Consider the following 11325-nt stretch of genomic DNA (forward strand, 5'->3'; position numbering starts at 1 on the left):
ATGTTTATATTCGGCTGATGTGTGTTTATGCTGTTCATGTTCGGGCTAATGTGTGTGTATATATGTGTATATGTTCTGCATGATCTGGCTATTGTTTGTGTGTGCATGTATGTTGCGCATGCTCAGATGTCGTGTGTGTATGTTGTGCATGTTCCGCTGATGTGTGTGTGTGTTCAGCTGATACGTAGGGCCACGTCAGTTTGTCCTTACAGAGTAAACGGTGGCGCCGCTACGCTGCAGTACCGCCATCCGGTCGCTAGGTGTCAGTACCGAGTTCACTTCCATCAGCGAATCAATGACTCGTGGCTATTCGTAGTTATTTCCTTTTAGGTTCACGGCACTTCGGCCCAAACGTCAAGTTGATCAGAAACGTGGAGAGGCAGCGAAAGTTGGTTTGTTTTCTGGTGGAAATTCTTCTCTAAGTGCTGTAGATCTTAACGAGATGGCTTGTTGGGGAGTTTAATTATTTTGACTGGTTAGTTTGTTCATAACTCGTGCAAAAAACAAAAAAACAAAAAACAACCAGAAAAAAAGAGAGAAGACTCCACGGTTCGGGACGCCGCTGGGACGCCACTGGGACGCCACTGGGACACCGCTGGGACGCTGGCAGATAAACCCGGGGTGGAGTGTGTTTATTCTGCAGCATGTCAGCTGAAGGGGCGAGTGTGTGTCTGGTAGGAGAGGGCGACCAGAGCAGCGGGGGGAAGTCGGACACGCCGAAGAGTCCTGAGCAGCAGCAGCAGCAGGAGCAGGAGGAGCAGCAGCGAGCTCCGAAAGTCGAGACGAAACATATGAAAGTCGAGTCGAAACCCCCAAAACAGGGGGCGATGGACGCCAAAGTGGACGGATCGAGCAGCACGAGTCAAACGGAAAACGACCAAAATGCAGAAACGGATAAGAAGCAAGTGACCGAGGCTCCACCGCCCAAAGTGAACCCGTGGACGCGGAACAGCGCGTCGTGTTTTCCCAACAACCCGACAAACAGCACCCAAGACACGGGTAGGCTTTCACCGTTCAACGCCTTCCTTTTTTATTGTTTTTATTTGTGCACGTTTCTTCTTTCACATTATTCCTCTAACTGAAAGAGGCCTTTTAGGGTGTATCATTTGCACTAATTGACAAGGAATTGGGGAAAAAAAACATGGGTTGAGCCTTTAATGGCCGTTGTGTTATTAGTATTATTAGTATTATCATTAGCAGTGGCCTGGGAAGTTACTGAGCGAGGCTGCATTCTAAACCGCTGCCTGCTCCCTAGATAGGCGCCCTACGTAGCGCGTGAAACAGCGACGCATGCGCACTACCTTGTCCACTAGGTGTTTGTCAGGAAGACGTTTGGGACAGGGACAGAAGTTGCTAAGTCGTAGAGATAAGTGTACTATTGCAGCCTGCAAATTTATTTAATGTTTATTAGTGCAACATTTTTTTTTTTTTTTTTAATATTAAAATGTTTTGTTGTAAAAAAAAAAATAAAATAAAAAAGGCTGATTATAAAACGTTTTATTTCCAATGAATGTTTTGTCTCAAAAAACAAAGAAATGAGACATTATGACGTAATAACATTTTTTTTGGTGCATATTATATGTATAAAAAAAAATTGTGCAGAAATAAGTGCAGATTCGACTTTGCAAACATATGTTGTGACTTCATGCTTGCCCTCGAGTTACAAAAACGCTCCCCTAATAATTAGAATAATGTATTAAAAATATCTATCTATCTATCTATCTATCTATCTATCTATCTATCTATCATATTAGGATAGTTTTTAAGTTTACAGCTCACATTGGTGCAGAAATCCTTTTAGAAAGCATTATTGTGCTTGAGACATTCCCTCACAAATAAAATCGCGTCATTATACGTAATAAAAAGACTTCGTAGAAACGTTTATTGATCTTGACCCTTTTTTTCAGTTCTTGCTCCCGATCCGTGCTTCGAGTTACGATTTTTCCTCCATGAGCAGGAACGGAGGACGGGTTACATGGAAAGCCTAAACCAATGAGAAGAGGTTTAAATGGCTGGGACAGACTTGCTGATGAGGGCAGAATTAGAGGCTCTAAACCCCCCCCCCCACCCCATGTCCGTGTCCGAGTGCTGATCCCCTCCCCCAGTCCAGCGTCGTCTGATCAAATTGCCCCACTGGAACACGTGGAGTGCTGACAACTGCAACTCTGGAGTTTAAATCTAACTCGGTGGCGTCGTGGCTGAATGAAAAGAAGCTTTAGGATATTAACACCGTCGCTACACGCTCCGTAGCTGTATGTTAAAGTGTTACGAGGGCTTTTTCACGACACCCACGCGTTCTGAAGTTCACGCGAACACGTGTGATCCAGACGGAAAAAGGTCAAGCGCGCGGGGGTCAACACCTCTTAGGAACACGTGTGTTTTGAGATAAAATGCAAAATCAGCTCGTATTCTCCTCTTTTTTTGTGATTTAAAAAAAAAAGCCCTGTTTTCCACTTGGAGTCGAGGCACTACGTTCAGCCAGGGCCAGTTTGATAAAACACTATGAATATTTGTATCTGGAGGAGCAAAAAGCCGTGAATGTGTCGTGTGTGCAAGTGTGTGTAAGTGTGTGTCCTCCTAAACCTGGAGTAATTATAAAAAGAAAGTCCCAGTTGATAAACGTGCTCCGTGTCGAGCGAGACCGAGCATGCTGCCATGACTCACTCGTTTCATTTCATTCATTTTCTAACCTGGAGTGTTGGTAGTTTTAAAACCCGCTTATTTTCTTAAGGGATGTTGTTTCTCCCGTTTTTCCTTCTCAAGAATCTGTATGACGACTGAAGAGCAACGCGTCGTAATGTAACGTAGCCCGAGTGTCCACCTGTGAGAAATCGCACCGAGAAGGACTTTCCGTTTCTGTAGCTTTTTCAGGCGTCCGTTTGTGAGGACTTATAAATGATCTTCATCACCTCGATATGAGAGAACGCAAGTTTATGGCGTCTCCATGTTTGTCTTTCATTTCCTTCACAACAAGCGCTTATATATTAATACTAATAACTGATAACGGCTAGTGATAAAGGAATAACATTCGGACCCGTATACTGTTATTATGGACTACTTTTCGCTTTTGATCATCACTGTACCACGCAACATCGTATATCTGCTACAAATGGACGTTCGGTGCAACCCAGATGGGTTTCCCTCTTGAGTCTGGATCCTCTCAAGGCTTCTTACTTATGCCATCTCGGGGAGTTTTTCCTTCGCCACAGTCGCCACCGGCTCGCTCATCAGGGACAAACTTACACTTATAAAGAACATGTTCACTTTTAATCACCACATTATCTGTGTAAAGCTGCTTTGAGACATTGTTAATTGTTAAAAGCGCTATATGAATTGAATTGAATTATGATGTAGGCAGGGGACCAGAGGGTTTTTCAGAAACGTTTTTAATAGTAGTTTAAATTAAATTGATCGCCGGTTTGTTCGCGACAACTTCAAACCACCTCAAGAAAAATGTCAGAAGAAGACGCGTATTGAGTTCTGCAGGGAAAAGAAGTGTTTGTATGATGTTTAAATATTTTTTTATCATAAACAAAATTAGCGCTGCAGATTGTTTTTGTTTGCTGCGAGCTAGCGAGAGAACGCGCACGTCAAACTTCGCACGAGTTTTATTCTTGACGTTTTTTGGCGGTCGTACAGTCCGATTATCACAACAACTGAGATCCCACCGTGCTACATGGAGATCATATACAGTTTGACGAGCAACAATCGTAAAATGAAAAATACAATATAATTGTAACATTTACGGCTTAATGAAAATAACCTCGAATAATTTCCACCACGGTGCAGTTGAATGTCTGAATCCAATCGGTTATGACGTAAGATTTAATTTCTGTATAAACCTGCAGACGCCGTTTCGGAACGTAACATGAAAAACAGCTTTAATGCTAATAAATAAATTATACAACGTATTTGTGTTGATTTTGGTTTTTATAGTTTAAATCGGGGTGTATAAAAGTGGAAGCTGCGACATGGCGATAATCGACGTTTCTTCATTTTGTGTTTTCTGGAAAGGTCACGCCCTGACGTAGCTTCTGTCAGTCACTTCGTGTGAATTTGAATTTTTTGGTTTCTTAATACGATCTTGTTTTTTTTAATGGAACTGCTGATTTGAAGGGACTGCGGTTTTCAGAAACAGCGCCTGTGTGGACGGGAGGCCAAAAACGGAGAGAAAAATGTGTTTTTAAATGAAAATGTATTAATGTGGACATGTCCTCAGAAACGATGAGGTACACTATATGGACAAAAGTTTGTGGACACCTGACCCTAGGATTCCCGTGTTTTTTTTTTTTTGTTTGTTTTAAAATTCCACTTCACATTCAGCTACTGATGTAGGTGAGGTGAGGAGCCCTGGGGTGCAGTCAGCATTCCAATGCATCTCAAAAATATTCAGTAGGGTTGAGGTCAGAACTCTATTGCAGGATATCGTCCAGTCCAACCCATGTAGAGCAGATATGTTCATGGAGCTGGTTTTGTGCACAGGAGCATTGTCATGCTGGAACAGGTTTGGGTCACCTGGTCGAGCGAAGGGAAAATTTCAAAGATGTCCTTTGGAGAAGAACCACATATGGCTTGGGTGAACAAATACTTTTGGGGACACAAGGTATTTTTTAGTCTCATGTAATTGGGTCATGTGACTAAAACATACATTGTGTCACAAAAGTATTATGGGAAAGTTTGAGAAGAGAGAGATGCTGGCGAGGGAAGGACTGTTTATCGCTGCTATAACGTACGTGATAACAGGAACTGATTTCTGAACACCAAATATAATTATAAAAACGCGCTAAAATCCACGTCATTCATCCCTGCGTTCAACAATGGAACTGCGGTATAAGAGAGAGAACTCTCTCCAAAGCATGTGGTGTACATGAAATCGGGGTGGTGTAATAAAGCATGCGATTAATTTCTAAAAAAAAAAAAAAAAAGGGCATTTATTTATTTTCGTTTGAAAGTGCCTGAGAAATACAAATAGCGATTTTATCATAAGATTGCGTTAAACACATGAACTGTCCGTTATACAAGGTTTCATGTTTCAAAAATGTTCGATATTATCTGCCCTTAGCGGTTTTCCTTCGTTCGTTCATATCCAGCATGCACATGGTAGATCTGGAGACTTCGCTGGTGAGACGGGAATACACACGATGCCACACGACACTCGTTTACACTTTGCGACTATTTTAGCGAAGCCTTTCCATTTAGTGCCCCCTCCCCGGTTATTTCTATTTATTATTAAATTGTTTATTCATATTAGTTTTTTAATATTGATCATTAAATTATAAAACCAAAAATCTTACCAAAAAAAGTCCCTACGAGAGGGAAGGAAGTCAGAGGAAACCAAAGCGAACACATGGTGAACGTGTGTAACTCCATGCACACTCGCAGTAACCCGAGCTCATGATCGAACCTCTGAGCTGTCAGGCGGTTAAAGAGTCCACCAACACCACTTAATGTATATTTTACATTTTTTTTATAAATATATTCTTTTAAATTAATTTATTTTTGTATTTAATTTAATTATTATTTTTTGTTCTTTTTTTTTTTTTTTTTTTTTTTTTTTAATGAGTGAATTATATACTGGAAATTCTCATAAAAAAAAAAGGGGTTTTTTCCCCCAAGGAAATTGTGATATTTAAAAAAGAAAAAAAAAAAAAAGGAAAATTCATGACCGGTTCTCTTTTTTATTTTTTTACACATTTTATTTATTTTATTATTTATTTAGATTTTTTTTTTTGCAGACCTCTGTATACAGTTGTGTGTTTCTGTGTTCTTCATGCGTGGCCACGTGTTTCTATAGTGACATGACGAAAGTATTTTTCATGCCCTTTCGCTGCAAACCCGGCAGTTCAGATTCCTCGGCTTCGAGTATCCGAAGCGAGTATGCTCCATGGTTGTAGAGGCGAAGCAGAAAAACGGACTCGCTCGTCTTTTCAGCTGATAATCTCTGGAGTTCAGTGGTGCGTGTTGTTGCTCTTGTGCTTGTAGTAATGAATTTGTTATGAAATGTCTTGTAACGGCGTCATAATTTTTTTTCTTCTTCTCAGGTAACGTCGCTGTTTCGTATTTATATTACCGTATTGTTTAATTGAACAAATGAGATAAACGAGAATTTGGACAATGACGTTTGTTTGAATTACACTGTATTTACAAAAGTTTGAGCTTAAGATCGCTATGTGCTTTTTGAACATACGTTTTAGTCCCAATTTGCTGTTACAGTGACTTTCACTCTTCTGGGAAGATGTTCTGCTAGGAGTGTTGGAGTGGAGTGTGCTTATGGAGATGTATTCAGCCAAAAGGGTGTTAGTCGAGTCAGCTGTAGATGTAGATGAGGTGAGGAGGCCTGGGGTCAGTGCCAAAGGTTTTTAAGTACGGTTGAGTTTCGAGCTCTAGAGCGGGAGATCTTCCACTCTAAAGCTTCTCAAGCATATCTTCAAGGAGCTGAGTTTGTGCGAGCGAAGGGAAAAGTTCATGCTACAGCTTTCAAATACAATTGTGTGAAATTTGAGGAAGAACCACATTTGGCCGGTAAAGTCCGTTTTTGGGGGTCGATTTCAGACATGTTTAGAATTCTGAGATGCCTTTCTGCTCACCACGGTTGTAAAGAGTGAATATCTGAGTGACTTCATGTCAGCTTTAATTCTTATTCTTTCATTCTCCTCCTTCTTTTGCTCCATTCTTTGTTACCCCAGGGCCTTTTGTTCATACTTTTTTTTTTCTCCATTGTGATGTTTGACCTGATGGTTAATCTGACTTGTATCTACATGTTTCTACATACATATTCCCCATTGTGTGTGTGTGTGTGTGTGTGTGTGTGTGTGTGTGTGTGTACTTCACTACATGGAAAAAAAGTATTGAGATACCTGATTTTGTGGTTGAAGGAACATAATTGTATTGAATGCCCTCGGATGTGGTCACGTGAAATGTTCCCCTTCGCTTGGACTGCGAGACTCAAACTTGCTCCAGCATGACAAGGCCCCTGTGTACAAAGACAGATTTATGAAGATATGGTTTTCATGGTGTTGGAAGTAGAAGATCTCCCGCTATAGAGCTCTGACCTCAAATCTATTGAGCATATTGATGAACTGGAACGCTGAGGAACTGGAACTCCAGGCCTCCTCACCTACATCAGAAGCTGACTTTACTAAAACCTTTGTGGCTAAAGGAATCTCCTCAAGAACACTCAAATCTAGTGGATCATCTTCTCAGAAGAATGGAGGTAAATGCGGAATGAGGTGCTCAAAACGAACATATGAATCTTATACTGTGATGTTTATTTACTTATTTTATTTTTCTTTATTTTCAATTTATCATTTTATGTATTTAAATATTTTATTTAAAAGCGCTTCGAGATGCTACTTTTAAAGGGGCTACATAAAACAAAGATTATTATTATTATTATTATTATTATTATTATTGTTGTATTATATTTAGGTATCCACTTATGTCCATATAGTGTATAAACTTAACTTAGAAATGCCTCAGAAACATCAAAAAAACATCCGTAGTCTCACATACACCTGGCGTATTTTTATAAGGAAATGAGCTGAGTCTCCCAGAGAATTTTCCCCCAGTTCACGTGAAGACTTTTCCTCAAGCACACTTTCTTTCTGTTTGCATGCAAAACGGTCTTTACGTTCTCGTCTGAAAAGCGATCCGTCCCGTAATGTTGCTTTCTTTGCTGGCATACCGACATTCTTCTGTATTATTATCTTTTTCCTGGAAATCGTCTATGATTTAAATAATGAATTGAAGATTTTTGTAATCAGAATTTGTACAGATGTTAAGAGACAGTTCATTGTGTTGTACTTTTACTGAGGTAAACGATAAAACCATAGATTACAAATGGTATAATTGTGAAAATTGTATATTTCTTTTTAATTTCCTGTTGCATTTTTTTAAGGCAATAATCCAGGCATCTCATTGAATTAGCTTCGTGTTAGAAATGAAAGGAACACTTAAGATTTTTGTGATTAGGGCTAAAACGATTTGAGTAAATTCAAGTAATTTCAAATATAAAAAATGCATCGAGGCAAATTATTTATAATAAAATATTACAAGAGAAGGTAATTTTATTTATTTATTTATTTATTTATTTTATTGAATGAAACCGAAATGCCGCCAGAGTAAAAAATTCACACGAGCAGAAAAGAAGACACGGTTTGGGCACTTGTGAGAACTTTGTGAGAACTTGTGAGATCGTTTTGAGAACACTTTCACTGCAGACCCGTAAAGTTATAAATGACGACTGTTTTCCGTCTGCGAAGTTTGCTTTAAAAAAAATTGCGTACTCCGGCTGTTCCCTTGCTAATGGATTGGACAGAAAACGTGTCGGACATGAGTGAGGGTGACTGCCCCTTGACCTTTATGTCAGTAATGATATTTTCATTTGTTTGACAACATGAAAAGGAAGCGCTTGTAGATTACAGCGTTGCTTGTGCAGTTTAAGATAAATCCCGGCTTATTAAATACCCAGTGTATTACAGGAGCATTACTGTCAATTCTGTAGTCTTGGACTTTTGGAGATTGTGATGTTTGCTGAGGTTTCATTTTGATGCACTTTACTGAACTGAAAACTGCAGTTTTGGTTTGGATTGGAAGGCAAAACTCGAGAGGAAATTGTGTGTAGTACTGTGATGCAGTATACAGTAATCCACCGTTTTTCCGCGGTTTGATTCTAGCGCCCCTCTGGTTTATCGCGGAATTGCATTTGCCACGTAACTAATTAGTTTGGCTGATTTTCCCGGTCTCTCGCGGAGAGCACGATAGACCAAAAAACTTATAGGGAATTGTTTTAATGGAGTTTTATGTTGAAATAATGAAATGTATTAATAAAAATATAATTATTTATTATAAACTGAAGTAAAATGTTAATACAGTACAGCAAAATTTGTGCCGTTTGAAGTTTGTCAGCCTTTTTTTTTTTTTGTGTGTATATGTATGTGTATATACACACGTATATATGTATCTGTCTACGTGTATATATTTGTATATAAAAAATATTTTATTTTTTCCCATTTTGAAAGCGGTCCTGTAGTTTGTTTTATAACATGCACACTACAAGCGAGACACAATTTTCCTGACAGTGTTTAATCCAGAGGCTGTTTTTAATTTAGACACACAGTATCCGTTCCAACAGAATTCCTCTGGACGATGCTGGAGTAGATCACGCTGTAGCAGGATCTCAGACTTTACAACATTCTTGTGATTATGTTTGTCTCAATCCAAATATAAACACTGGACGGACCGCCTCTCGTTTTCTTTCACAATCTGTAACCATGATGAGGTACACTTATAGGAAAGCTAAGGTCCGGTGAGGTAATACTTTCCTCTCTTTACATTTTTAGTGTTTTATTCCTGTACTTGCCAACAAGCACGACCTTATAGCAGCTATAAACGGTCCTCCATCGATCCTCTCCTGTCTCAGAGCGACGTCACCCATTTGTCAGACACTGGAGACTTATTATTCCCGCCCTGCACAAAAAGAGATTTTGTTCAGAACGTTTTTAAAAACAAGATATATTCGGAGCATGTGACGTTTTTTTGCCATACACTCATCTTTTTAACTTGTTACTACCGAACTAATGACATACTCAAAATCCTCTGACCAATCGGAATGAATCAAGGTCCCGAACCCACCAGGCCGTGACCCGGGACCAGATCGTGGAACAGTCGCTAGCGGGTCTCAATAAGGTTCTTGTGGAATACCTCTGAAGATACGGCGCCGTTTTATTAGATTTGTTTCTGTATTGATGTTTTAATTTTAGAAAACATCATTTCCACACTCGCCGCAGGTTCAGCTTTTTATTGTTCTGATAATTTTGTAAATGATTTGTTTAATTCTGGCGAATATTTCGCAATATTTTCCAAAATGAACCTTCTCAATACTGGAAAGTTGGAGACCTCAACACTAGGGCACTTCATCTCCAGAAAGCTGAGATCTGATGTTCTGCAAATATTCTGATTATTATATGAATAGGGATCGACGTGTCTGATTCAGTCTGATAGCTCTAGTAAGCAGTGGGCTATTATATGGAAAGTTTTACACTTTTTAACACCTGTTGCTTACACCGGCCCATGCAGTGATACTACGTGTGTGTGTGTGTGTGTGTGTGTGTGTGTGTGTGTGTGTGTGTGTGTGTGTGTGTGTGTGTGTGTGTGGGCTAACAGCTGTAAGCTGACCGTCAGTTCTCAGAATGTCGAAAGCCTCATAAATTCTCCGTGTCACTGAAAAGGCGACGATAGATTCAGCAAAGTGGGGAACACACGTGGATTAAAGGAATTTGCTCATTAACACACCAACACAAGTGTAACTGATTGGTACGTTCACCAGAAAACATGTGGCAGAGAAGAAAATGTGCTGCGTGGCTCCACGTGCTTGTAGGAAATGTTCAGCCGCCAACTAAAAAAAGTCATAATGCGACGTGTGATTTGAATTAATTAATTATTTAAATTTTGCTATTGGAAAATACTATCCAAAGCGGACAAACTTGAAAGCTCCATTTGTAAATCGACCGAGACGATGTTCAAAACCAACGAGGAATTTTTAGTCACCCGATGCAATCACGTGACCCGTTCTTTCGCTGTCGTACTGCAGTTGATTATTGCGCCAGTTATTACGTTTGACGCGATTCGAGAACGTTCACCCTGCACTTTTTTTTTATCCAAGAGCATGAACACGCATTTGCATTTGAATCAATTCGATGAGAACCGAAACATGAAGATACCTACATGAACATGAGACTGGGGGACATGAATGTCAGATTGAAACGATGCAGAAATGTGAATGAAATCTTGGGGTTTTTATGATCGAGTATGTGAGGACGAGCAATTTCGGAAACGATTTGAAAATGCAGACTGAACGTCTTTAAAATGAAAACAGTTTTGATTTTTTCTATAATAAAAGAAAGAAAAAGATCCGCTAGGTTTTGTAGTTTACTTGTTAAGATTTGTGGTTGTTTTAGTTACGTCAGGTTCTGATGTAGGGTGAAGAGGCCTGGGGTTCATTCACCATAAAGGTGTTGTTTATTTTTTGCTTTTAAAGTGATTTTCTATTAGTTATTGTATATATTTTTAGTTTATTTCATGAAATGTTACATTCAATACTCATACAATACATAAACTTACATCGCCTCAACATATTGAAGGAAAAAATTGTGAAAAATTATTATAATTATTCTTTTTTTTTACTGCCGATATGAGAGGGAACATTGTGGAAACTTTTGCTGCTTTTTGTTTTTGTTACAAACACAATGTATGACAAATGGGAGCTTCCTCTCACCTTATCTGATACTTTTATCTGTAGTGTCCAGCCCTCTGTGTGATAAACCA

At 39.3% G+C, this 11325-nt stretch overlaps 1 protein-coding gene across 2 annotated transcripts in view; it reads left to right on the forward strand.

Annotated features, from left to right (window-relative positions):
- Positions 1–310: 310 nt before the first annotated feature.
- The window catches only part of larp1b (La ribonucleoprotein 1B), a 55200-nt gene continuing 44185 nt past the window's right edge, over positions 311–11325 (forward strand). For both annotated transcript variants that reach the window (XM_046855418.1, XM_046855420.1), the window contains exon 1: positions 311–999. In XM_046855418.1, the coding sequence (XP_046711374.1) occupies positions 645–999 (355 nt within the window). In that variant the 5' untranslated portion in view covers positions 311–644. The remainder of the gene's footprint in view (positions 1000–11325) is intronic.

The sequence above is a fragment of the Silurus meridionalis genome, chromosome 8, assembly GCF_014805685.1.
Source record: "Silurus meridionalis isolate SWU-2019-XX chromosome 8, ASM1480568v1, whole genome shotgun sequence".
NCBI lineage: Eukaryota > Metazoa > Chordata > Actinopteri > Siluriformes > Siluridae > Silurus > Silurus meridionalis.